General features: G+C 33.6%; 3 protein-coding genes across 4 annotated transcripts in view; 2 read left to right on the top strand and 1 right to left on the bottom strand.

Annotated features, from left to right (window-relative positions):
* LOC128155156 (probable RNA-binding protein 18) overlaps positions 1 to 5,973 on the top strand; it is a 10,504-nt gene extending 4,531 nt beyond the window's left edge. For both annotated transcript variants that reach the window (XM_052816730.1, XM_052816731.1), the window contains exons 2-6: positions 3,146 to 3,336; positions 3,679 to 3,805; positions 3,992 to 4,087; positions 4,177 to 4,229; positions 5,515 to 5,973. In XM_052816730.1, the coding sequence (XP_052672690.1) occupies positions 3,248 to 3,336; positions 3,679 to 3,805; positions 3,992 to 4,087; positions 4,177 to 4,229; positions 5,515 to 5,698 (549 nt within the window). In that variant the 5' untranslated portion in view covers positions 3,146 to 3,247 and the 3' untranslated portion in view covers positions 5,699 to 5,973. The remainder of the gene's footprint in view (positions 1 to 3,145; positions 3,337 to 3,678; positions 3,806 to 3,991; positions 4,088 to 4,176; positions 4,230 to 5,514) is intronic.
* On the top strand, positions 64 to 1,295 carry LOC128155155 (body wall muscle protein HR-29-like). The gene has a single exon (XM_052816729.1). The coding sequence runs from the start codon at positions 384 to 386 to the stop codon at positions 1,053 to 1,055; it is 672 nt and encodes a 223-aa protein (XP_052672689.1). The 5' UTR covers positions 64 to 383; the 3' UTR covers positions 1,056 to 1,295.
* On the bottom strand, positions 5,954 to 27,884 carry LOC128155150 (signal transducer and activator of transcription 1-alpha/beta-like). The gene is made up of 22 exons (XM_052816724.1): positions 27,772 to 27,884; positions 26,609 to 26,796; positions 26,257 to 26,425; positions 25,068 to 25,163; positions 24,330 to 24,401; positions 24,085 to 24,136; positions 23,840 to 23,937; positions 22,650 to 22,804; positions 22,050 to 22,184; positions 21,732 to 21,872; positions 18,101 to 18,389; positions 17,572 to 17,667; positions 16,292 to 16,430; positions 15,984 to 16,036; positions 15,494 to 15,612; positions 13,299 to 13,477; positions 12,952 to 13,161; positions 12,506 to 12,569; positions 11,580 to 12,262; positions 10,572 to 11,018; positions 9,534 to 9,576; positions 5,954 to 9,401 (listed from the first exon to the last, which is right to left on the bottom strand). Exons 2-20 carry the CDS (start codon positions 26,770 to 26,772, stop codon positions 10,573 to 10,575), a joined length of 3,360 nt encoding a protein of 1,119 aa, XP_052672684.1. The 5' UTR covers positions 26,773 to 26,796; positions 27,772 to 27,884; the 3' UTR covers positions 5,954 to 9,401; positions 9,534 to 9,576; position 10,572.

Genomic DNA, 27,884 nt, shown 5'->3' with positions numbered 1-27,884 from the left:
ATCTACCTGTCTCAGAGGAGATTGTAGATAATTAATAACGGACAGGTCAAGTGAAGTTTGTGAGACACAGAATGCCCACGGGAGTTTGGTGTACTGATGGGGACTTGACTAATGGTCCACATGGGTCTTATGACCCCCTCTGGCTCCACGGCTTCATTTTGATGTGTTTTGATCTGTTTACTTCTGTTAGCTTCCAGAGGGTTTCATACGGATATATAAGAGGTGCAAGCTGCATTTTAGAAACAGCATCTGTTCTTTATTAGAGAAGAGTTGAGAAAAGTCTAAAGGAGATTTCAGTGACAATTTCGTCTGTGTTAGAGACGCATTGATTTGAGGATAACCAAGTTGTTAATAAGTGTATAAAGAAGAAGCAGTGTATAATCATGTATAGCCGTCATATTCCAATCTACCATGATGACTGGAATTCTAGATGGTCGTCCTTCAACCATAGTCCTATGTATTCCAGTAGGGTGTCCAGGTTTCCAGAGCTGACACCTAGATATGATCCAGAGCCGTTATTTGACAGAGCACCAATGCCATTTCCAGATTACGATCGACGAGAGGTCATGCCTCGGACTGATCCAGTATGGGGGTACCAATCAACAGTAGCCCCGACTATGGAGAACGAAATGCGTAAAATGACCCAGGAAATGAATAATATGGCCAGAAACTTCCAGAGATCTGGACCAGCTAGCGGACTAAAGACCGTGGAAGATCTTCGACTGGTGGAGGATTTCAATGTTAACAATCCTGTCCAGGAGGATGTTTATGGAAATAGAATGTTCCAGCTGGGATTTGATGTGCGCCAATTCAGACCGGAGGAAATCCACATCAAAACCAATGGAAATCAGCTCTCAGTGCATTGTAAGCACGAGGAAAAGGAAAATGGAAAATCAGTGTTCCGGGAATACAACCGTCAGTTCATTTTACCCAAAGAAGTGAATCCAGAGCATCTAACATCTAAGCTGTCAGGAGACGGGTCTCTGAAGATTTCGGCCCCTCTCCCACCACTTGCTGGCAGCAGGGACAGACTCATACCAATCGACAAGAAATAGAGACAGCTGTCACATAGGACTTGATAGCACAGGTGGCCTGTAGAATACGAACAAAATTTCCTTGATCTTTGTGTGCTTCCATTCTCAGTGATGTTGAACATTGTACCTTTTGATATCGATATTGATAATTTTTGTGAATGAACATACATATGTTCATCAAATTTATTTAATAAAAACAAACTTAATTGTGTTTCTTTTGAGGTGTAAATTATATTAAATAATAAAAGCAGCTTGAAATTATATGATTTGTTTTGCATGTCTCTAATGGTATTTAAGGAATTCTTTCTGGAAATAATTTGTCACATGGTCGCAAACCACGGTTTTGAGTCCACAAGTTTCCTGATGGAGAGAATCGATGCGAATCACTTGTGGGTCACTGACGATGAATTAGTCAAAGCTCCAGATATACTACTGGCCAGTGAAATATTAGTTAATGATACATGTTCAGGTTTGTCTCTAAGACCCGGGAGGCGGGGAATTTCCCCACCTTTATTGCCCTAATTACCCAGCTATTTTTTCATTTCAAACACAAGCTAGTTATAAGCTAGACCTCCAGATCCCCTTCAACTTTTTTATTTCTCCCTTCTACATCAATTTTTAGAAACATCCCTGCATGTTATTAAAAAACTTATGAACTGGTAATTTCGTACAAGTGTATATATATCAAGAGGCTGAATGTGAGATTGCACAAAAAGTGTTGTACATCGTACCTAATAATTTTGGACATTTCTGCATTGAAAAAATACCTCAATTAATTATCGATCATGATTATGCATGTAGGTATATATTATTAGAAATTATCAAACGAGCTAGTCAAATGTGTTTTTTATGTATATACTGGTTGTTTCATAAATTTCTGTTACATTACTGTGAGGGTGTTCTCTTGTTTAACCATTCATGACAATCATCTGCTGCCTGCAGCCATCTTGACCTACATGTAGCTGGTACTAGTATATTCTGTACAGATAATGTCATCAGAACGAGGATTATCTCTTGTTTCACACCTGTGGGGGTTAGACCAAAGGGCAGTGTAGGGTGTTTGCATGCATGAAAGATGTTGACCATTTATTATGTTTTAGATTACTCAGTGTACTGATATTTTCAACCCATACAATTTATTATTTGCCCCTACAATCATAGTTGTTAAGAAATAAAATTGCTCCATTTTAAATCAAAATCCCTGCCCTGTTTGCAGAACTATTGTTTACTAATTGAAAATTTAAAGGATGTACATGAAAATACCAGTCCAATATTCTGTATAAAGGGCCATGAAGTTGTTTAGAAATTACCATTTTGAATTACATGTACCCCATTTTAATAATTAAATTGCCCACTAACATCTTTATCTATTCACGATGGGGCAAAAATAAAACTCTTGTTAGGGTGTGAAAATTTCCTTGCATTTGGTATTTACAGCAAGTTTACAAAATAAATCAGATCTGTTGATCTGCTGAAAGTATATCCTTACTAACTGATTAATCTGATGCCTTTCGCCTCCACTAGCTGTCTTAATTTTTATGACCAAATTAGACTTTCCTTGCAGCATTTTACAGTCTTGATTTCTATACATTGTAGACTATATACCTGCATGTATATAATTGTATATGATTATGGACATTACTTATTTGGATTTGCCCTCTTTGATTATTAGTTTATTCTGCAGAATGTTCTAATATCCAATGACCAAATTAAATTTAAAAAGTTTGAGTCTTAAAAATTCAAAGCTAATTAACACTACATAGCTAATTAATGGACTCCATCTAAAAAGTGAACCTGGCCACTTATAATTTGTCTTCTGGGGATCCCCCGGAGTGAGTAGTGGTATACAAGTACATGTATTCTCATAGCAATTTTAAAGTTTATTTACATCAATATTGAAATATATGAATAATAATTAAGACAAACAGAGAGAAACAAGTTGCAGATGTCATTGATAATTCTTATATACCAGTATATTCTGGAATAGATAAGAGATAACTAGCTTTACATGTAGAATACTTACCATTAAAAAAGATTTTCTGATCATTTCTTATAAATCTACAATATAAAGACTTCAAAATCAACGGATTATAAAATTTCTTTCATTTCAGAAAAAGTTATATAAAGATGAAGGCAAAGGTTCAGTAGATCCTTGGGTTTAAGCAGACGTGGTGTGAATATCTGGTAATACAGTACGTCACAGTGGTGAGAGGATGACAGACCCACTACCTGTCCCACCAGATTCCTCACCGGAGTCGGATTATCGCTTGTGGATCGGAAACCTGGACTCCAGGTTAACAGAGTAAGTATAATTCCTGTGAAGTTTTGACATCTGCTAATATAATATAAGCATGCAAGTGCATCAAACAGATTTCAGATTGTGCTGTGGGACTATGAAACTTTGATGTTGTCACTTCTCTTTGACAAGAAGAAAAATAAATGTATACAGATGAAAAAATTTGAAAAGTGAGACAAATAGATCCAAAGTGAGATTATTCGAGTTTTATGGAGAAAAAAACCCCCAATATCAGCAAATTAGAATTGTTAGATTAACGGTAACCTTTTTTTCTGGTTTTTTATTGGGGGGGTGAAAGGTTAAACAACTGTTTTTCACTAATGACAATTTCTCGTCTCGCCATGACAGGTTCAGCATACTGAAGATTCTACAGAAGTTTGGATCCTTAAAAAAGTTTGACTTCCTGTACCACAAATCCGGCCCAGACCAGGGAAAATCTAGAGGCTATTGCTTCGCCAGTTATGATAATAAAGCAGTAAGTTTCAAAGCATGTTGTGCAGATCTAGAAAAAATTTTCCAGGAGGGTCAGATCGAGGGATAATTTCTGTGGTCAATGATAGGAAATTTTTTACCAATGCATTGAGAAAAGAAAAATTGCACTATATACTGTACAGGATCATTAACATGGAAGTCGTAAACTCGGATTCTCCTGTGTTTGTAGAGTGCAGAGCATGCCATGGCTAAAATGAATGGAAAACTAGCTTTGTCAAAACGGCTGATTGTGAAGTGGGCCAATAAGGATGTATCTATTGAGCAGGTAAATTGCCACTATTTCAATTCAAATTGCATGTTATTCTGACCACATTATGAAGACTATAAAAATTAAGGGAAAAATATCAATTTCAGGAGAAACCCAAGATGACTAATGCAGGGAACAGAACAGAAGAGGAAGATATTAGGTAAACCACTTACTTTGACATATTAACATGCATCCTTTAGAGTCAGAGGCTGAAATGAGTTTTTCTTATTAAAATTTGTCTGTCGTCTGTCAACGTCATTATTGTTGGCAGTGTTGTCATTGTCAACATATCAAATTCCTTCTTCTCCAGAGGCATTTGACTAATTTTAACAAAAATAGATCAAAGCATCCTTGGATGAAGGAGATTCAAGTTTTGTTCCAATGAAGGGCCACACCCCACTTTCAAGGGGGAGATCAGTGTAATTTAAAATTATTGAAAATTTGGTGGCATTTAAAAAAAATATCTTCTGTTCTCAAAAACCTTCTGAACAGAGAAGCTGAAACTTATGTGGAAGCATCCTCGGGTAGTGTGAAATTTGTTCATATCACAATTAATCCCTGGGTAAGGGGTGGGGCAACAATGGGGGTTGAATTTAACATAGGAAAAATTCGAGAAAAATCTTTTAAAAATCTCCTCAGAAACAATTTGGCCAGAAATGTATGTACCGGGGGTATTTGTAGGTACATGTACAAATGTATGATTATAGGGATTAAAATTTCATAATACCACACTCAACAAAGTTGCAGAGGTTTAACGTTTGTGTCAGACTGATTCCATTATTTTTCTGGGAATTTTGGCCATATATTGAATATATTAATGAACAGCACCTTGTAATTTAGAGAAACTTTATAGATACTTAGGACACAATATGTACCGTGGACGATGTTATATGTATTAATATACCAGGAATTCTGTTTCAATTTTTTTTCTGGGAATTTAAGCCCCCTTGAATGTAGAATGTGTTTGTTGTTTAAGACAAAGGAATAGATGTTCATATTTGCAGGAAGTTTTGAGCTGATGATTTTTTGCAGATTTTATGCCATTTTAATATCAAATTATTTTGTATATTTAACTGTTAAATGTATACCTTGATGTTCATTTGAGTCAAGTAACAGGGTGGTGTGGGCTATGTGAGATTGTAGCTGCAATAATGTAGCCCTCTCTGATTTTTTTATCTGATGTTTACTAGAAAAAAAAATTCGAGAAGAGCTACATTATTGCAGGTAGTGAGATTGCTAACCTTTTCTTGCGTTAATTTCTGTATGCCTCTATTGTTATGCTTGCATTTTCTTTTTGGGACAACATGACTGCATATTCTATGCTTAAACGAAAGCATCTACAGAACCAATTTCAAGAAACATCCACACATCTTGTTCATCTCTCCTGGCAGCAAGTATTCATGTTTCATATATTATTTATTAATATGCTTTTTATGTTTATACAGCCCTCAGAGCAAAATACAAGCAATAGAGGCCAAGTTGCAGAAAATGCAAGACAGAAATCCATCCATGGACCTGAAAGCTGTGCCCGGTAGCAGCCAGCTGAGCGTGGTTCAGAGGGAGGCCCGTCTAAAACAGCTTGAGCTGATCAATGCCAAAAAACAGTCCAGGAAGCCATACAAGAGGTGATCAGTCACAGCATTGCTTCCATACAATGGAGAATCCCAGTCTGGCTGAATGAAAGCCTCCGACCCATGGTCTACCACTTATTGCCAAAATGGACACCTCGTCATGCTGTTGACCTGATCAGGGTGTATGCAATTTTAGTTATGGATGTGTTAATATGTTGGATTTTGTTAGCATCGTAACTTATTTCATTAAGACAGATTCCATTTTTGTTAAAAGAAACTTCAAACTGTCTGGAAAAAAATTAAGAACAATAAATCATGGTTTGTGCAAATTTATTTTGAAGTCTTTTTCATTTTAAACAGTCGTTGGTTACATATGTTGGTATCAGAGAAATAGAACATTCACTTGAAAACAAAAGGAAAATTTTAAGAATGCCGTAGCTCCAATATAATTAAGCTGTCTGAATGAAAGTGAATACAAAGGTTGCTTTCTAACAAAGGATATTGAATTATTAGATTTTGAGACATTTTTATTAAACTTGTGTATTAATTTTAATCATTCTACACTGCATGCCTACAAGCTTCAGACAAACATTTGTTTTTTTTTTATATGTTAATGATTTTGAAAACAAACAAGTGTCTTCAGACTTGCAACATTAAAAAAAAAATTCAAGAATAAAGGACAATGGTTGTTTCATGACCATTGCATTTTTTCAGGTTATTTTTTCCTTATCCTCAATAACAAACATAAGTAAACGTTTCTTGCAAAATGAAATTAAGCTTTTTGAAATAATGGACAACAATGATTATGAGCTTTGCCCATTACGTGAAAAAAAAAAATTCCTTCGGTTTTTCCCCATATTTTGAATAACAAACATGATAAGTAAATGTAAAAGTGTAAGCACATAATGTTCACATACAACACTCCATACAAAATATGGCGCAAAATTAAATGTCGTCAGCTGAAGTCAAATTCTGAATACTATAGGACTTTCTTAACAACATCTACTGGTTTGCAATTATAACAATAATTCAGCACCAACAGAAAGTTATAAATGGTTGCAACTGTAATGTTATCAATGATTCCAATTACAGGTGAAGAAAAATAAAGGTAAATGGTCTAACAACAGAAAGCAAAGCAGGTATCAAATAATATGAATACATACACAGTAGTGTAAATGTTTACAGCATTGGGCCTATATATCACATTTGGCCTATATAACAAACACATGTCATTGCAGTGAACTAAAATGTAACATTCATCATAAAATAATTATATTGCAAGCAAAAATGTGCACCAATGAAAATTCTGCACGATTGAACAAACCAATGAAACAAAAAAAAAAAACAACAACAAAAAACAGTAATACATGTACTTTGTCTGTTTATACAGATCTTGATGAACTCAGATTGTGGTCTGTTGTTTTTATCATTCACTTGGTAGTGGCAAGTGAGAGGGAAAAAAAAACAATTTTTCAGACTTCTTTTGTTTCAGAAACCTCGTAACAACACACAGGACAATGTATATATCTGCACCAAGCTACTTCTTTGGATGACCAAAAAAACCCGGCCATTAAGAATATTATGCCAACCACAAAAAAAAGTATATTTACATGTTCAGCTAATTTATAATTAGCCCATTAAATATAAACTTTGAGTATTTTTGTTTTGTCTGTGTTAGTATACAATGTACATAATTATTAGTTTTTTGAGAGCCCAGCTCTTGAAAAAAAAATCATCTATATGCCATTAATCATTTATAATATCAAGAATGAAATATTATTTCCAGTTAATTAATATCATTGAATGTTACTATACATTTTAATTACAGATTTAATAATTAAGGTAAATTTACACCTTTTTTATCACTTTGCATCGGGGTATAACATTGCTGATCAAGTGGGTGTGTTAATTATGTTAGTATAAAAGCTTGCAGCAAGATTGAAAGGAAACCCTATTACAGTACTTAGATCTCTTAAACTTACCGGTTACTGCATACTATGTAAGCATAGTATTACTGTATACAGGAAAATATTCGCCCCCGTTTTATTTTTGCCCCTTTCATCCTTGTGGTCAGTGGCTAAATTAAGACTGCATGGGCGAATTCCAATGTCCTAAATTATCTCTCTTTAAACACATCTACATGTACATCTACATCTACATGTATGTCTGGGCGAATTCAAGAAGGGGCAAAACCGTTTGCAAGTTAAGAAGGGCAAAAATAACATGGGGCGAAAATAACCCTATATACAGTATGTTGAACTATATTCAATTCTAAAGTTATCTGCGAATAATTTCTCAATACATTTGACATTAATGAGTATTACTCTATGTACTTTATACAAATTAAATTTTATGTACCAAGTAACAATAGCTAAAATACATTTAACAAATGAATTAACTTGATTCCAAAAAATTTCCATTTGCTAAGGAATGCTCTGCTTGGGGGTGCTCATGTTACTTTTATAGGACAAAGGAATAATAAATAAATTATAATACCGGTACCCTTCTTGGAATTATAGTCAAACTTCGTAATCTTGAACGAGATGGGACTGTTTAAAAACTTTGAAATATCCGAGTATTCAAGATATCAAGGGTAAAATATTTTAAAATAAATGGTTGGGACTTATAAATCAATTTGACATGTCCATCTTATTCCTGATATCAGTGTTCGAGATTTCAAAGTTCAACTGTATATTCACAACATGATACATGAATAAAAATTTTCGCAATGCATTGTGTGATTAGATATCAGTAATTTAGATTAATGGGTATAGTTTTTGCATGTACATGTATATTTGAGATTCCATTTATCCTCTTGATATACTGTTAAGTTAACAGTATATCAAGAGGATAAATGGAATCTCAAATATACATGTACATGCAAAAACTATACCCATTAATCTAAATTCATTGTTTTCTGCAACTGAGACAACTCTTGATAGTCTGTTTCTCAATCTTATTAAAATGAATAAAAATAGAAAAGTTTTGAAAAGTATTTTAATTATACATAATACATAATTAATGTAAACATACTACATTTGGCTGTGAATTCTATTTAGCGGTTTTGGCGGAATGCGACTTCCGTTAAATCAAGAACATCGCTAAATGCCATGCATTAACTTAACGTATTACCGGTATATTTAGCATGTACGATACTTGGCGGAGTATGATTTTTCAACAAGTTGGCGTGGATTTGATTTAGTGCATTTCTGAATGTACCTATATATCTACTTATATATTTTACATTTGGCAATGTACTTGATTTAGTGGATGCCGAAAACGCTATAAAATAGAATACACAGCCAAATGTAATATGTTTACAGTATACAGTGCTAATTGGGAGATGGTTTTTCAAACACCTTGAAATATTAAAATTTCTCATCATAAGAGTAATTGACCCTACAATCAGTTTAGAAAAAAAACTTCCCTTAAAAAAGTATGTTCTTTGAAATTTCTATAAGTGTTAGAGAGATGGTTTTTTAATCTTCTTGAAATATTTCATTTCACATTGTAAGAGAATCTTTAGCTAAACTTTCCCAAAGAAGCCTTGTTAAAAATTGTTGAAAAAACAGATGAAAATGTTAGCGCAGTATAACTGTTAGATGATTTAGATTTTTGAACAGGTGAATTGCAAAATAATGAAGATCTGCAAGCTTTATGAAGAAATGGACAGCAAATTTTTCAGCAAGGTGATAAATCTACCAAAACGCAAAATCTTGCACGCAGCTGATGACTATATCCAGTTTCTGAACAGGTTTTATCTGTAAAATACAATCATTTTATAAACAAAGGCATTATAACCATCTTTCTTATATTTGTTGTACAAAGGAGATTTTTTAAGCTCAAACAACAAAATCATTTATTTAAAAGCAATATTGCATTTTTTTTTTTACCTTTCAACAGAGTCCGCCTGCATCAGCTAAATAGCATGTCACTCTGTAAAAGATAAGTCGTCTTATTATGTTGAGGTAGTGAGGAATCTAATTTCAAATAAATCCATGTACAACATTATGATATTTCCCTCATTTAATAAATGTACCCTTTATACACTCTCATCATGTATTTCAAAGCTAAATCTTCCAAGATATGTAAACATTTCATAAGTAGTAACTATCATTTTTAATTGATTTAATATTGAATAGGTGAAAGAGGCCCATGGGCCACATCACTCACCTGAGTGACCATGTCTGAACTTGAGTACATTGCTAACTACTGGTAGCTTTACTATATCAAATACAATGGGAGGAAATCTCCCAATCACCTGAAGGTGAACATTTGTTTATGAACAGCAGCATGGATTTTTATACCCCACACAACAAGTTGCATATAAGTGTTTTAATTGCAGCCATTAAAATTATTTTGTGAATTCAATGCGTACACTACAATTCATTTTACTTGTACAATGTACTGTAAACCAACTTTTATTTGCGTGGGAGAAATATTCGCGAGCTTAGTGTGAGCCTTGTCGTCTTGAATATTTCTCGCCGCGAATCAATCCTTTGTCAGTCTATAGTTTTTATATCAATACAGGTCTGGATTAGGCTTGGTTGTAAACATTTGTCATCGTGAACCAGTTTATCGACAGTTGATCGTGAAATAAAGTCGCCGCGAATAAAAGTTGGTTTACAGTATATAGCAATGTCAGGTACTGGGGCAGCATGGGATATGTGAGCTTGCTCACTTTTCCTTTCATTTAAAATGATCTTTGTATTTAAAATACTTCGAAAAAAATAAATTTTGCTTTCTCCATGGTGGATTTAAAATAATGATTTTTATGAAACTAAGAAAATTTCAGCAAAATGACTTGAGGTCAGTTCGCAAATGCAAAGCTGGCTGTGTGTCTTAATCTTCAGCACAGGTAAGCTTTAAAGAGGGTAATTCTTCATTATTTCAAAAATATATAATAAACACTCCCTCTGATAATCACATACCTTAGGCAGGAACTCTACTCCCAGAGTTCAGGAAAGAAGCATTATTTATCTCTTCAAAAACATTGTGTAAGTTTTGAATGAGATCATTCATGCTGGCTGGATCATTCAATATTGGTTCAACGACTGATGATGCAACACTCCCCGCTGGAGAAGAGGCCTCGGAGTACACAGACTGGGAGTTTGGAGACTGAACACTGTTAGTCTGGATACTCCCAGCCGGAGATGCTGCAAGAGGACAAGTTGAGTGTGGCGGGGACTGCAGAGTGGTCGCAGATTGGGGGGAAAATGCTTGTGAGCCCGACGATGACACGTACGATTCTGAACTTCCGCCTTTACCGGTAATCTTGCTCTTTAACTTCTCAAAGAGCAACATCTTTTCTTTCATTTTGGCTAATTTTTCATCCTCTTTTCGTACAATTGATTCTTCAGTTGTTGTTGAAGCTGGGGCTATATTCAAAAAAAAATTGAGGTCAGAGTAAAGATACCTTGTACAGTAACTTATCCTTTTAAGGTAGACCAAGCCTTTCAGAAATTTGTGTCAAACCAAACTTTTTTTTAAATTTGAACAGTTAAAACAACTTATGAACTTTCTAAAGAGGCCACAATATTTATAACTTGGTATATATGTTTGTTTTCCTACAGTGAGCTTCAGCTCACATGGTCTAAAAATTCAACAGCCAAATTTTAACACAATGAAGCATGATCTCATAATTCATTAAATTATGCATCAAATACAACATGTTAGGTTAAAATTTAAGAAAATCTAATGATTGTCATAAAACAATAAATGTTTTATTGATATTTTACAGAAAATATACAAAAAATATTAAATTAATTCTTCAAAAAAAATTCACAAAATTTCATATTTTAGGAATTTTCTATAAAATGTTATATTGTTTGCATACTATTTTCATTAAAAGTTATATAGTTTGTTAACAAAAAAACATTATAGCTTATCAAAACTGACCACTGTTAAGAAAAGTTAGTCATGAAAGGTGAAGTCTTTACCATAAACAATGGATTCCATTGTACCATTGTGCTGGTTATTGTCTGTACTCTGTAATGACTGAACCGAATATGCTGGACTAGACATAGAAGTTTCTGGACTAGGCTGTTGCGTGGAATCCATAGAAGGAACTGGGCTCATTTGCTGGTCGTTGCTGTACACAAAATCAGTGTTGCCTGTCTGCTGCTCAGGATACGCAAGAAGCTCAGAAAATCCATGTTCAGATTGAAGGAGCCAGAGTGTTTGTCCCAGGGCTTCTTCATCAATTGTTAAGAAAGTGTTGGCATTTGATGAAAGCATTCTTGACAAATTTGGGTGCCTACTGGATAAACTCTCCTCCTCAATGCTGATTGACTGGTCACTGCTAAGTGAAGATGTTTCCATTGTGTCTTGTGTGGAAACGAGAGGCTGACCTCCCATGCTTCCTTGTGACTGGCCCTCATTTAGATCTAGGACAGTCTGAGGAATACCGGTACTATACGTCTGTGGAGATTCTGGTGGTACCGACATGGGTGAATCGGTTTGTGTGGCTTCAGAGTGCATGACAGGATCTTGTTCAGACAAACGCTGAGCTTTAATGACTCCAGACCTGGTTTTGGCGGCCTCTCGTTTCTTTGATGGCCCAACCGCTTTTTTTATTTCTCTTTTTCTCTCTGGAGATGATTCATCATCTAAATCCATATCACTGAAAAAAAACAAACAAACATATGCACAATGATTGACTCATTTAAATCCTTTTGAAGAAAATTGATAAGTACTTTTGTCTGGTATACAAGTCAAATTCACCAGTGAAATATATTTAAGAAGTAGACACACGTGTAAATGTCTGGTATCTAAGTTTTTTTTACATGCATGTACCGGTACATGTACAATTTGTTTAAAAAATATAAATTTTTAAAGAAAGAAAAGAATAAGAAAGTTTATTTACTTAAACAATACTAGAATTTCCTCCATCTTCTTATATCTCTCATTTTCTTTCCTGTTTTTGCTCTCTGAAACAAAAAAATTGCATGTCTAGGTAACGTTATTTCAACATCTCTAATGCAATTAAACATTTAAATGCTTCCTTTGATGAATCCTCCAGGAATTAAGGTAGTAAGCATTGCATCAAAATACATGATTTCTTTGGGGGGGGGGGGGGGGGGGGGGGGGGTGGAAAGGACCAGGAGCTACTGACCTCAAACAACTTCTAACGCAGACAAATTAATTTACGAGCCATATAACTGGTAATTGTGATTCTGTAATCAGTTTTTGTTAGTTGCAGTTTTTCTAAAGAAATAATTCCTTGTGAATGTAATAACATGTATATATCAATAAAAAGATACTTTACTGTCAAAGCTATACTCTCATTAGTGTCTCTTTATCTATACTTACCAGTGAAATAAGTCTGAAATGCTTCCTCAGTGCTGATAGTAGAAGTTGGAGACTTGTATAACCACTGCAAAAGTTGAACATTGTTACCATCAGGTGCAGGGGTGTCCGTGGTTTTTACATACGTGGTTTTCACACACTGGGCAAGAGTCTTCTTCTTGACCTTGAAAGTTTCTGCTTTGAAGGGTTCGGTTGACAGGAATTTCCATTTGCCTGTGATAAAAATATTAGAATTTCTGCCTGACCGTCATTTTTTTTTTACAGTAAAATTTAATGTTCGTTAAAATGGCTGCCACATGATCAATTACTGTTTTTTTGTTTGTTTTGTTTTGTTTTTTTACATTTTTCACCTTTTTTGCCCTTATTGGTAATGACAGTAGCTGAGATGGCACCACACAGGTTTTGACCTTGACAATCTGTGATGACGGAATCAGAGAACCTCAACAGGTAAGTATAGTCTTTCATGTTGTGGTTATTGCTCCTCAGTTTTTGCTCTGCTGTCTCTTTCTTGATGAATCCACAGATCAAACTTTTAAAAAAATGATCATTGATAAATAAAAACTGAATAATTTACAGTCTTAGAGTGGATCTGTAAATTTTGCTCCATTAGAAAACATTCGATTTGAAGAACATTTTAACTTTCAAAGTCCAAAATCATGCACATTGTAAACAAAAATTAAGTTTACAATATATATTTACTAGGAATTTAAAGAGCCTAAATGGCCTCCTAAAATGAACATCATATTTTTACTAATCTAAAACTAATATGTTTTCGTTGCACGTAACTACGTGAAGTTTTTATAAAATTTTTATTTTGATCCAAATGCCCTCATAAATAAATATGAGGTCATCCTTTTCCCACCATTTTTGCATTAGGTAAGTTTTCTTTCAGCAAACATTGAGTGCAGGCTTGAACTAACAAAATTTTTTTATCCATCCAAAACTAATAACTGACAGAAAGCTTTTTTTTGTTCAAAGCTGCAGTGCTCTATATTTCCCATTCGAAAAAAAAAATATGAGAAAATGCAAATACAGTAAAACTCGTTTAGTACGAACACAGATATTGCGAATTGACGGATATAGGGAAGTCATCTTGGATCCCCAGCTATGTAAATATAATGAATTTCTTATACGGTTATAACGAATTACGGATATAGCGAAGTAATTTCTTAGGTCCCAGTGACTTCGTTATAACCGAGTTTTGCTGTACATATTTGACTGATTTTGATTTAATTTTACATATAGCATAATTTCTGACATCATATACTGTAAACCAATTTTTGGTGTCTTTATTTCGCGATTAACTGCACATAAACTGGTTCGCGACGACTAATGTTCGCGACCAAGCCTTATCAAGACCTGTATTGTTATAAATACTATAGACAAAGGATTGTTTCGCGGCGAGAAATATTCACGACGACAAGGCTCTCGCTAGCCTCGTGAAAATTTCTCGCACACGAATAAAAGTTGGTTTACAGTATACTGCCAACAAATGAAATAAAATGAGATCAATACGGTAGATGAAAAATATATTTAATACCAAGTCTTCTACAAAATAACAAGACAATTTGATATACCTGAAATACTTTAAAATATATTAAATCATGGGAGCTAAATTTGACTCTATATCATTTATTATTCCTTTTCAGTTCATTAAACTCAGCAATATTAATTTTCTGCATTTTGACCAGTAGTAAATATTTAATAACTTTCTGGTTTTAAAGTCTTTTATTGAGTACCCTATTCATTTTTTTCCCATTCAAATATAAGTACATGTATTATCTTTATTAATAGAAAGCTCTTCTGGTATAACAATAGAAATTAATTAAAATTATGTGCTTTTATGGGTTTTCATACGTACTCGAATAGGTTTGGGGTCGTGTGATAAGGTAATATAAATAGTAGGACCATGCGGTGGCGTGGCACTTTAAGCTCACTCGCTAGTTGTGATTTAAGTAAGTAAGGTATAAAAAGGCAGATGATATGGAATGTGCTGACAGATGGTTGTTGCTATGTGTTTTTTGCGTAAATAAAATAACGCTAGCGAGTAGCGTATCAATGTAGTACTTGTTGGTCTTACTCATTTAGCACTTTATTGTTTTATATTCAGACAATCGTAGTGAGGGAGAATAAAGAAGATTCATTTTAGATGTCTGTAAATTCTTAATTAAAGAAGACAAATTAATCCATGTAAAATTGTGAAAAGTATATTCGTGGGCCTTGCCAATTTTAAAACCTCAGTTTTATTTTTACGACAGTTGTTAGCTACAATGTACATGAGTTTGACGCTTCCAATTTTAAATTCTTGCAATTTGTTTCAAAAGGACAGAGTTGTTGAAAATAAATACTTGTGTTAACTAAGAAATTTATAGTATATCTAGAATTCAGATATAATGAGCTCTGCCGAAAATTTCACTTCATACTTATTTTATAAAAAATAAAATTAAAATAAGATAGTTCATCATTGCTCAAATTTGTATTTGATTTATTAAATAACCACAACATAAAATTAAATATACATGATCTTGAAATATGTCATACATACTCATTATTCCAGTAATCCTGGAGATGAGATTTGGTAAGATTAAAAACGGCCAGGAACCACATCCAAAACGTGGCCGATTTCTTCTTGTCATCTCCTTCTTTTATGTCCATCATTTTGTCCTAAAAATAACATTTATAGAACATCGTGACAACGAAAAATCTTCTATTTTACACTGTCATTTACATATGCAAAACACAGTAAAAAAAAATCACATTGGACAAAAATTTTGGTTCTTTATAATTGTCATTTGTAACATGGATCCATTAGTTACCATAATTAAGGTTTTAAGACTAAGGAGAATAAAATTGCCTTTGTTTGCTGTTAGTGTCAATTCATTATAAGCGTATTTTCAAACACTGTATTTTATTGTACTTAACAAACATTTTACACAGAAATGAATAAGACTATACAACACAGAATAAGACCATACAACACACAATAACACCATACAACACACAATAAGACCATACAACACAAAATAAGACCATACCACACAGAATCTCCTGAAGGGAATGTCCATCTCATCTGGTATTGGATTTTCCTCTGAAATTGATGAATAAACTTAGCTTTAAAAATACTGTTAATTACCAGCATTTTAAATAAATATCCGCTTGTAGCATACACAAGTCACATCTTCGCTAGCCAAGGGTTTCTGATCCGCACCGCTTCTCACGTTCGTGAGAAGCGGTGCGGATCAGAAACCCTTGGCTAGCGAAGATGACACAAGTCATTGCGGTAAAAATTTTACAACAGATAACAATTTGATGATCAGCAGTCAGCTTTAAAATAAAGATATACCCTGCATGAGCCTGCTCCCCAGATGATCTTTCTCATCATTACATAGGTCCCTTCCTCCTAAAGTCCGCATTTTTGCATTCAACATGTCAAACACAATGTGCCACTTCAAGGAGCTTGCAGATTCTATTGGCAACTGAAACTGTATACAAAGAAAAGAAATGTTTGAATTCATACCACCAAGGCTTCCTGTTTCTAGTTGCATAATTTTACATATTTACATTTCCCAGTGTCTTCGCCTGTGATAACACTATGTATCGATTTTGTATTATATAACCCATAGTAAAAATGATGCCAAGTCGAGGCGCCAGCGGGGTTTGCTTATCTATCATTTAAATATATAATGGTACGATGGCTTAAAATTTTATAAATATAAGTAATAAGGAATCATTCTTTGAATATTATGAGATGATAATTTCGGTCGGGGTGTGATCAAATCTATCATAAAACCCTTCGGGCTTTATTGGATTTGATCACGCCCCGACCAAAATTATAACCTCATAATACTCAAAGAATGATCCCTTATTCATTATTTAAAGGAATTGCATAGCTTGCTGTTTCAAAGCAAATACATTCTTGCTAGTACAGTATATAATTTCTAACAAATGGTGGTAACAATAGGTGGTATATGTAATAGTGAGATCATACTAAGTAAAATTTATGCAATTAAGAAGGGGAAGAGGGAGAAATGCAACCGACCGTCTAAATTAAATTTTAATTTATATGATCTAACTTTCTTAGAATATAACCCACTTTTTCATTGGCTGATCAAAAGTTCTGCGCCAATCAAATATTATACTCTATTGTTTACGACTCTCTAAGCTGTCAATTGAAAATGTGATGTTGCTGTAAACTTAGAGAAATTCTTAACAATGAAAAACATCTCTTAATAGAATATTAAGCGACGGCATGCTGATTGGATGAAAAAGTGGGTTATGTTCTAATTACATGTATATATATATCTTAAGTGCAACAGATCGATATTATGCCCTTCTGTTGCAACCTCCTTCTCTTTATTCATAAATTTTGAGAGGCTGTGAGAAGAAAAATATTAAGAGGGCTGGATGACTAGGGCCATGTTCAGACATATATATATATATATACATAATTATTTATCTCCTTTAGAAGGAGGAGAAAGTAAAATTATATAAAGGAAATTACAAAATAATAAATTTATGGCTAAAAAAAAACCTGTAAAATTTTAAATATATATCAGTCATTATGATGGTTATTATATTGACCATTAACCCTCCTTAACATACCAGTATGCATGTAACACTTACAGCATCATTGGTGCTGAAGCACTGCCAAAGGAGAGAGCCATGTACATTACAGCTCTGACTGGCTCCTGTTGTTACCACAATGGGCAGAGAAATTGTCTGAAATATACATGTACATTGGTAGATACTTACATTAATCATGTCTTTGTTATTCCTAAGGTGGCTAACTACACCTTTAAATAGTTTCTCAAATCAACAGAAGATAACTTGAATATGATAGATATCATTATGCATTACAAGTATATTATACATGTACATGCAAGTCAAAAATGTGAAAAAAATATGCAATTTTGGATAAAAAATTATGAATACAAAAATATGATTCAAAAAATATGACGATCGAAATCCCCAGGCGGTCTGCATTATTCTACCAAATTGATTAATTTAAGACAAATAATTTAACAAAACATTTCCAACACCATCTTGTGACGTAGTGACTTTAAGCTTAATGTATATAGTGATCGAGGTACTTTAAAACTATTCAAAGTCTGATTACTGATTTAAATTTAAAAAAAAGAATAAAAATTCATACCGATACAAGAGAGTCTTGGTCAGTGATTCTGACTCTAGTGGTGAAAACAATCCTAAATTTATCCTCGCAAACTTGGATATCTTGCTTCCGTTCAAAGTTTTCTATCTCCAGTTTTTTAAAAGTGGCTAAAGCTTTCTTTTCAAATGGTGATTCATCTGTTTTGGCCTTCAACTTTATTTCACATGGACTTTCCCATTCACCACTCTGAAATTTTTCATTGACTTCTGACTCATTACAAAACTGCGCTTTCACTTTTCCTTTGCAGTCGATATTATCACAAGCTAGAAGTCTGCAAAGTTAAATTTACTGTTTAGTATACTGTGACATAAAAACAAATATGGGTAATAGCTAAAGAATCACATGTAAACCTTTCAAAATAAATTTGAATTTGAGGGAATTAAAATTCTTGAATTTTTTACAAAATATTTCCATTTACCGGTACCTGATTTCTCGATATTAATCTGACATAAATTTTGTCTTTGAATTGCAATTGTTTCTTGTGCAATTTCTTTTAATCATAACAGTGGTTAAAACTATCATCATTTATATGATAAAATTTACATAGAAAGAGCTAAGTACAATTTCAAAACAATGTTATTTTACAAATTTTTTTAGGAAGGTATGTAAGCAGATGTATTGAAATGACCAGCAACTTAAAATCTGAATGACAACATATTTGAAACATAGGTAATCATAGATTACTAAGCTCACTGAGACGGAGCATCACCCTTATGAGACATCACCTTCATAAGACCACCTTTATCATTTTATACGAAAATCATACTTTATGATCTTGGATATTCATGGATTCTGTTTTGACAAAATATCGTATATCATCTGATAATTTTTTTTTATGATAATCATATGTTCATATGTTAATCAATACAATGATATAAAATTAAATATTGCATCACGTCATATTTATAATATATATCATATAATACAATTAAATACTGTAATAAACAATAATGAGATATGATATTGTAACGTATGATATGACATTGTATTGTGTTATACCTTATTGTATTTGATCACATAATACAATATCATAAAATATAATACAATATATTATTATATTACAATATCATATTACATAATACACAGGGTCGTCTCTAAAAATTGAAGTAGAAGGGAGAAATAAAAAAGTAGAAGGGGTTCTGGGGGTCTAGCTTATAGCTAGATTGTGTTTGAAATGCAATAATAGCCGGGTAATTACGTCACTTTAGGCGGGGGAATTCCCAGCCTCCGGGGCTTAGAGACAACCCTGATTATCATAATACATCATAACATTGAAACATGATATTATATTGTATAATATAGTATGATATTGTATTGTATGACACTGAAACATATTTGATACATAATATGATATTATATCATATAATACAATATAATTTGATTCCAACATTGTATCTTATCAAATGATACAATATTATGTGATAATATATAAATAGTGCCTGTTTGGGAGGGTAACAGTTGAAATTGACACGCCGAGAAAACCATTGTCAACCGACGCGAAGCGGAGGTTGACAATGGTTTTCGAAGGGTGTCAATTTCAACTGTTATCCTCCCAAACAGGCACTATTTATTTTGTTATACTGAATGTCTTTTTTAAAATTTTTAAGAAAATTTTACTGCTTTTATATAGGAATAACGTTAATTCTACAGCGAACCGTACGCACATAATTTTCGCGCATGTAACATTTTTTAATGTTACCCGTTGCCAAGTGCGTTGCTAACGCTGAGGGTAATAGTATATAAATAGTGCCTGTTTGGGAGGGTAACAGTTGAAATTGACACCCCGAGAAAACCATTGTCAACCGACGCGAAGCGGAGGTTGACAATGGTTTTCGAGGGGTGTCAATTTCAACTGTTATCCTCCCAAACAGGCACTATTTATTTTGTTATACTGAATGTCTTTTTTAAAATTTTTAAGAAAATTTTACTGCTTTTATATAGGAATAACGTGAATTCTACAGCGAACCGTACGCGCATAATTTTCGCGCATGTAATATTTTTTAATATTACCCGTTGCCAAGTGCGTTGCTAACGCTGAGGGTAATAGTAAATATTATTAACTGCGTCTTAACCAATCAGATTTCAGTATTTAACATGAAAGTATAACAATAAATATTATTAACTGCGTCTTAACCAATCAGATTTCAGTATTTAACATGAAAGTATAACAAGATAATATATCATATAAACCAATATCATATCATACAATATCGTATGATACAATATTATATATTGTTATACTTTCATGTTAAATACTGAAATCTGAAGCAACCTCTGCGTTTAATTTATAATAAAGTTAAATCAACTTTGCAAGCTATCATCTATAAAACATGTGACCTGTTCTAAAAAACTAAACCTCATCCAGCATCCGAAACCTATGGCTCAGATTCAGCATTCAAGGTGCATTGGTATCATAAGACGCATCATCCATGCAAGTTTGGTGAAGTTTGGACCAGTAATAACTAAGATATCATAATCAGAGGGCACTAGCAATTAAAACCTTAACTTTCTCCAGCATCCGCAACCTATGGCTCAGATTCAGCATCCATGCCTGTCAGGTGCATCTGTATCATAAGACACACCATCCATTCAAGTTTGGTGAAGTAAGGACCTGTAATAACTAAGATTTATTTTTTAGCATCCTTGATAATGGAGATCAAGCTCTGCATCAGAAGCTACCTCTGCGATTCATTCATATTACAGTTAAATCAACTATGCAAGTTTGAAATACTATCATCTATTAAACATGTGACCTGTTCCAAAAAACTTAACTTTATCCAGCATCCGAAACCTATGGCTCAGACTCAGCAATCAAGCCTGTCAGGTGCATCAGTATCATAAGAAGCACCATCCATGGAAGTCTGGTGAAGTAAGGACAAGCAATAACTAAGATATCATCATCAGAGGGCACCTGCAACAAAAACTTTAACCAGCTCTAAAAACCTTAACCTCTTCCAGCATCCGAAACCTATGGCTCAGATTCAGCATTCAAGCTTGTCAGGTGCATCAGTATCATAAGACGCATCATCCATACAAGTTTGGTGAAGTTAGGACCAGTAGTAACTTAGATATTGCTATCAATGGGCACCTGCAACAAAAACTTTAACCTGCTCCAAAAACGTTAACCTCCTCCAGCATCCGAAACCTATTGCTCAGATTCAGCACTTAAGCCTCATAAGACACACCATCCATGCAAGTTTGGTGAAGTAAGGACCAGCAATAACTAAGATATTGCTATCAAAGGGCACCTGCAACAAAAACTTTAACCTGGTCCAACAACCTTAACCTCCTCCAGCATCTGAAATTTAGGACCCAAATTCAGCATCCAAGTCTTTCAAGTCCATAAATAGGTCCAGATGCATCATCCATGCAAGTTTGGTGAAGATAGGACAAGTAATAGCTTAGATACAGGACCTGCAACAAAAACTTTAACCAGGTCCGGACGCCGACGCCACCGCCGACGCCGAGGGTATAGCATTAGCTCCCCTTGACTTTGTCTCGGTGAGCTAAAAAGGCTAAAGGAGTGATATGATTGTATTAAAAGCAAGATTTAAAATGATGACTTTGTAGCAACAAGGTCATGTTAAAATTACTATTAAGAAGTTTCTCGTACCGAACAGTAGCATAGAACTTTGGACATCGAAACTTCTGATTGGTCGCTTCCTCTTTATTGCCATCTGCCTCTTTGTTACGTTTTTTGGATCCCAGTTCAACTTTTATTATATGCTTCTGCTGTTCAGTTACAACAAACGAACTGTCAACGAAAATCAGTAACGGTACTCTTATATATGGTTAATTTTCTTATATATGGTTAATTTCTTTGAAATTTATTGTTACATATTTCTCAATTCTTTTTTAAAGTTATCTCAGTCAAAGTATTAAATAGGTTAAAGTAAAGTGTGAACTAAAGGCGGGAAAATTAATAACTCACCTTTTAAGAAGCCTTTCAAAGCAGCTTCTTAGACTACAGGAAGTGCTTTGTACCATTTGAGATCCTACCAATGATTCTAGCTTGGGCAGAACATATTGCAAATTATTGTACAATATTTCTCCAATCCGGGAATATCTGGAAAAACATACTACGTATCTTTATATATTTTTTTGAGAAATATTTTTTTGAGAAATATTTTTCTGTTTTATTTGATCCTCTTTAAGAAGAAAACATTTCTTGCATTAAGAAAGTTACATTTCAAATCACTATTTGTTTAAGTATAAAATTTGAAAACAACAACAAGGTAGTCATGTAAAGCAATAGCTTGTACGTGTGTTAAGTTCTTAATATATTGAACAAAATAAAGAACCTTTACAGAAAAGGCCTACAATACCCAGTATATAGTGGATAATAAATTACTTGAGATTACTGTGGGTTCATCATTGTTCATGGGGGCCAATGTTCATTGATTTCGTGGGTAACCCTTGCCCACGAATTTACATCCCCATGAACCTATACACAATCGTTTGTTTAATGTTTATTAAAATCATAATCCTGATTACACAACCAGCGAAAATATGTCCCCACAAACCAGCTTACCCTCTCTCCACCTCTGTAGGTATTGGAGGCCTATGATCCACTAAGTCCACATAGAATAATTTTAACTTTTCCTTGTAAGCCAACATCTTCTTTTCAAGAATTGCTTCAGCCTCTTCAGCCTTGGTCTCGATCTTTTGCAGCTGGCATTTTAAATCCTGGTGAAGATTTTCAAAAGATATTTAAATCATCCATTTGAATTATGTAAGGTTACTGAGTGTAAAGCAAAACTTGACTTTGTGTACATGTATAAAGAACACATGCACATATACAATGTATACAGTCAGGAAATATTTATAAATAATGAAATCTTGTTGGAGATATTACAAACATACAATGTATAAAACATCCAAATTATTTAACGACTTTGATTAGAATATCATCTGAAATCATCAAAATTTTGACATTGCATGCATGCCTTACCATTTCCTGTTGTTATAAAGAATTTTTTTAACAAGAACAAAAGAAAACCATGTACATGTATAAAACTTCAGAAAAGACAACTTTATAGATTGATAAATGCTCAAAGGACTAAGTGCGGTATTATGGATTTTTGCCCCCAAAATTAATGTTTTATAAAAAACCTTAAAAATAAGGTGGAAGATAGTTGAAGTCATATTAAAAAGAAGTTTGTATTGTAAGTTGTTATTACCACAGTGACGTCATAATGTAGAAATGACGTCATGAAGATTGTCTTATTTTGATAAACTGATGTTTTGTAGCAAAATATAGGTGTTTTTCGATGGTATTTAGACTGGGAAACATTGAGCGCAGGCTTGCTCAAGTACCATGTTTTAGTATAATGTGCAAAATTATATGAAGAAAAACATGTTAAAATCGTACTTGAGCAGACCTGCGCTCTATAATTCCGAATTCAAAATATAAAGCAAAAATGAGAATAATTTCATTTGTTTGCAAAATTGCGGGAATTTAGTCACTTAGGTGACGTCACAGACAAACAGCGAATGAGCAGTGCTGACTAAATTCAAGATTAAAGTGATAGGCATCCTCTGTACAATGATTCATGCAGATATGATTTTAATACGATACTACATGATTTTTATACGATACTACATGTATTTAAAAATTGATTAAATTTAGGGGCAGATATTTGATCATATCAAATATAGTCCTTTTATGCAGAAATCAGTTGTCTTTTATCAGGATCCACCAAAAGATGCGTCGATACTTACGGTGAACAACTGATCTCTTCTCTGCTGGGATCTGATCAGTTTCTTTTGCTGCTCAGACAGATTTATTCCATTGGATCCACTTCTAAATTGTTCAAAACCTGACAGGAGAAAAGTCATTTGCTCTCTTTTATTCCAATTAAGACAATTAAAACAATCCTGCCAAAAAAACCCACTAAAACCTTCTTCTACCGTAATTCCAAAGGCAAGTGTTGATCCAAATAAACAGACTTAGAACATTCACTCACCAGCTCGCTGATCTTCTAGTGATTCTAATTTTTCAATACAGTTCTTGACTTTCTGTAAATTAAGAAATTCCACTCCATGGAATCATGCATTTATTCTTATGAGGCAATAATGTGCAAAAGTTCATCAATGATATCATGCAGGGGTAGACACTAACTTATCATTAATATGTCAATGAAAAAATTAAGTTTTGATTTCAATTTATGGTTTTTTTAGGGAGGAGGAGGGAATCTTAGAAAAAAGGCACCTTGCTACTTTCATCCATGCATGCAAGAATATGGTCTTGGTCATCAGCAGGGCTCACTTCCATAGATTCTGCCTGCAAGATGTTCATAGATTACAAATTGAACTAAATTCAATACAAAGTTAAAAAAAGCCACCAATTACATGAATATCGGTAGATAATATTTTATAATATTAAACATATTACTTGAGACTCATAATTGAATCATTCCCCGTTTTAACATTCTACTTAATAAGGTCCTATATTTTTGGTGACTGATCAGTCAATATTGGATATGAAAAGAAAAGACAGTTCCTGATTTTTTCATTGAAACGATTGACTCATCTACCCATTTGGTACCATAATTATGTATAAATTAAAAGGGGCGTGATACATGTATCATTGTAGTAGGATAACTGACATCAAATGTGATTGTTAACTTATGTCTTCTTATACATGTAAGTAAAAGACTGAGTGAAGCATTTTCAAAATTTTAATAATGATAAAACATACATCATATACCATATATATCCTTTTATAAGCATAATATGTACTTGAACCTGGTAACTCCTCATTTTTTGCTTTCATAGTTTCAGCATTGTAACAATTTTTCTTTAAAACTAACAGAATTTTCACAAACTTTTAACACATTCTTAATTGCAAACTAATTGTGTAGATAAATTGTTTACCATTAAAAAAAACCCAAAAACTAGCACAAGCAATTATTTGAACAAATAACCAGGTAAATCTACAGAAATGTACCTCTGCCATCATAAACTGTGTCAGCAGGCTCTGTTCCTCTTGCAGATATCGGCACAAACTGGTTATGAACGGTTTGGGGTTTTCTTCATAACTATTCTGTTAAACAAGATTTCACTGATATTTTTGCTTCTTGTGTATGCCTATACAATGTCATGCATTAAACATTCATCACATATATTCGTAAATGCTTTTTTTAGTTAATCCTCTTCATGCTCTTTAGAAGGCTAAATAAATGTCACACACTTAAGGTTTTCCAATCCTCAGCCATTTAAGTATTTTTTCATCATAAAAATGTTATTTATCCTTCAAACTTTATAAATGAAATAAAAGAGAAAGGAAATTTTAGATGGTACCCATGCATTTTATGAAGTTACATGTATTGCAATTTTGGCCGCGATAGATAAAATGGAATAAATATGCAAGTTGAGATCAAATTATAGTAGAAGAAAAAGGTTTTACTTATGGATCGGTGGCCCGAACCCCTTAACTTTTAAATAGTAGTTCTCCATGGATCCACTAAGCCAAGTAGTCTGATGAATAGTTGGGTATAATATTAACTGTACAAGACTAATTAAATTTGTCTGACTCTATATAAAAGGCAGATTTATGGTATGAATAAAAAAATTCCTGATAATTTATTGTTATCGAACATTGCTGCGGTTGTCCGAGATCATAAAAAAGCCTCTATTGTTATACCCCTGTAAAACAGTTACTATATAACTCTATATGAAAAAAGTCCAGCATTTTGACTGTTGGACTGGAAATGTTGGATTGGAACTGTTAAAATTGACTGTTGACTGGTGACGTCAAATTTCGCAAAAACGAGTTATTGATTAGAAGGGGTATAACAAAACAGTTGTTGACTGTGTCTCGGGCAATAGTTGATCTGTCGGACTGGCTCGCAAACTGTTGCCTTCGGCCTTGGGCAACAGTTTGCGTGCCAGTCCGACATAAAACTGTTGCTCTTGATCCCTAGTCAACAACTGTATACTGTTCTTTTGGTACTAAGCACATGTAATGGAGATTTTAGTAGGCAACTTCAAGAAGTAAACTCACACATCACCAGCATATTACATAATATCATTATTACATGAAGCCCATGACTCGTTCGTGTATTAAAAAACAAAGATTTGTTTGCATATGATGATGGTTTTTGTTACCATGAAGATGGCCTTGATCTCTGTATTACCTTAAGGTTGTCATACACCACTCTCTGAGAGAGTCGCTGTTTTTGGTCCGCCTCCTCGTGCTCCATCTCATTAAAGTGATCAAGGATCATCCTGTACATGCATTTATAGACTTCATCATTTTTCGGGTCATTCTCATCATTTTCAAGGACAAACTGCTCCAGACTCTCCCTGAAGTTTATCAAAATTCACTGGCATATGCATAATTGAATACTTATAACAATTTCTTTTAGACTTGACGATTGTTTTATCACATTGAAAAATGCGATTAATTTGTCTGTGTATCACTGACAAAAAATGGATGATAGATATATAATGTGATCTAAATTAGTCTACAAGAAACAAAAAAATTACCAATTTTTAGAAAGAAAGAGATCTTGGCAATTTAAACGTGCATCTCTCATGTGCTGGTCGCCGAGTTTGAATATGTTCTGCCATCGTTCTAGGAATCTAGGATTTGCCAAACAGTAGCTAATCACATCAGGACGAGATTGGGATTCACTTGTAGCCATTTCCATGTCTTTGATTGATATTCTTAACTCCTGAAACAAATTACATATCTTTTCTACAGGCTTAAAATATGCATTCAAATAAAAGCGAATATTCATCTCTATTTTGTTGTACATTTTTTAATAAATTCAGAAATATTTTTCTTAAAAAATTGTTAAAAGCCAATTTTAGGGGTTTCCAATTTGTTTAAACAAGTGGATCGATTGCAAACCACAGACTAGCAATGATAATTTATACTTTTTATAATCATAAAAGGTTTATCCCCCCAGGTATTTTGAAACACCAGAGTGACCCCCGGGATCTTATAACCACCAGCTGGGGTTTTGTTATTGAACAATCTTACTATAACGATAACTATACAATTTTTGCCAAGTACCATGCAGTTTTCGCCACCATGTAATTTTTAATATATAATTATAATTATTATATTATTATTATTATTATATAATTATAATTATTTAATATATATACATTTATGTCTATTTCTGAGTCAAATCAGATAAATAAATTAATAACATGATGTTTTTTAATTAATAGTATTTAATACGTCTCTGCATGGTCAAATATTGGTTTTCAATTCTGTGATATAAAACTATTTCAGATTTGTATGTATTGTGACATATTTATATATAGATGTTTAATATAAATATGTGTGTGTGGGGGGGGGGGGGGGTTGTATCACTTGTGGGACTGCCATCCCATGCACACTCCCACCCTCCATCCCGCCCCGTCTGAGATTCATCTCCACTGCACCACACGGGGGTAGGAATCAGAGGAACCAAGGATTAACCCCCTCCCCTGTTCCAATATTTCGTGGGATTGAACTTTTCTGCATTACTATAGGCAGTCACTGAGCCACGGTCTTGCGATTCCTATTTTCTGATATTTACATTTTCTAGGCTACAATTATTCGGATATTACATAAGTTAATATAATACTATCAATAAAAAAAATCTCCGTTAATATTCGCCCTGTAAAAAATACCAAATACATGTTATAATACTTACTGTTTCACAGAGAAACAAACAACGACATAATGAGAAAATTGATAAATATGACCTCGGCTTTTCCAAACCATTTCCCGAAAATCAGTGTTTACATTTTTATTATACCTAATGAA

Source organism: Crassostrea angulata, chromosome 7 (assembly GCF_025612915.1).
Source record: "Crassostrea angulata isolate pt1a10 chromosome 7, ASM2561291v2, whole genome shotgun sequence".
Taxonomy (NCBI): domain Eukaryota; kingdom Metazoa; phylum Mollusca; class Bivalvia; order Ostreida; family Ostreidae; genus Magallana; species Magallana angulata.
The sequence above is the reverse complement of the archived record's forward strand: the minus strand, read 5'-3'. Positions and strand labels throughout refer to the sequence as shown.

What these genes read in the sequence shown, in the direction of transcription:
- LOC128155155 (XM_052816729.1), top strand. Translation starts at nt 384, where the DNA reads ATGTATAGCCGTCATATTCCAATCTACCATGATGACTGGAATTCTAGA.
- LOC128155150 (XM_052816724.1), bottom strand. Translation starts at nt 26,772, where the DNA reads ATGGAAATGGCTACAAGTGAATCCCAATCTCGTCCTGATGTGATTAGC. An exon ending in CACAGTTTATGATGGCAGAG is followed by an intron (nt 24,402 to 25,067) that starts GTACATTTCTGT and finishes AACATCTTGCAG; the next exon opens with GCAGAATCTATGGAAGTGAG. An exon ending in GCTTCAGCACCAATGATGCT is followed by an intron (nt 16,431 to 17,571) that starts GTAAGTGTTACA and finishes CTTTGTATACAG; the next exon opens with TTTCAGTTGCCAATAGAATC.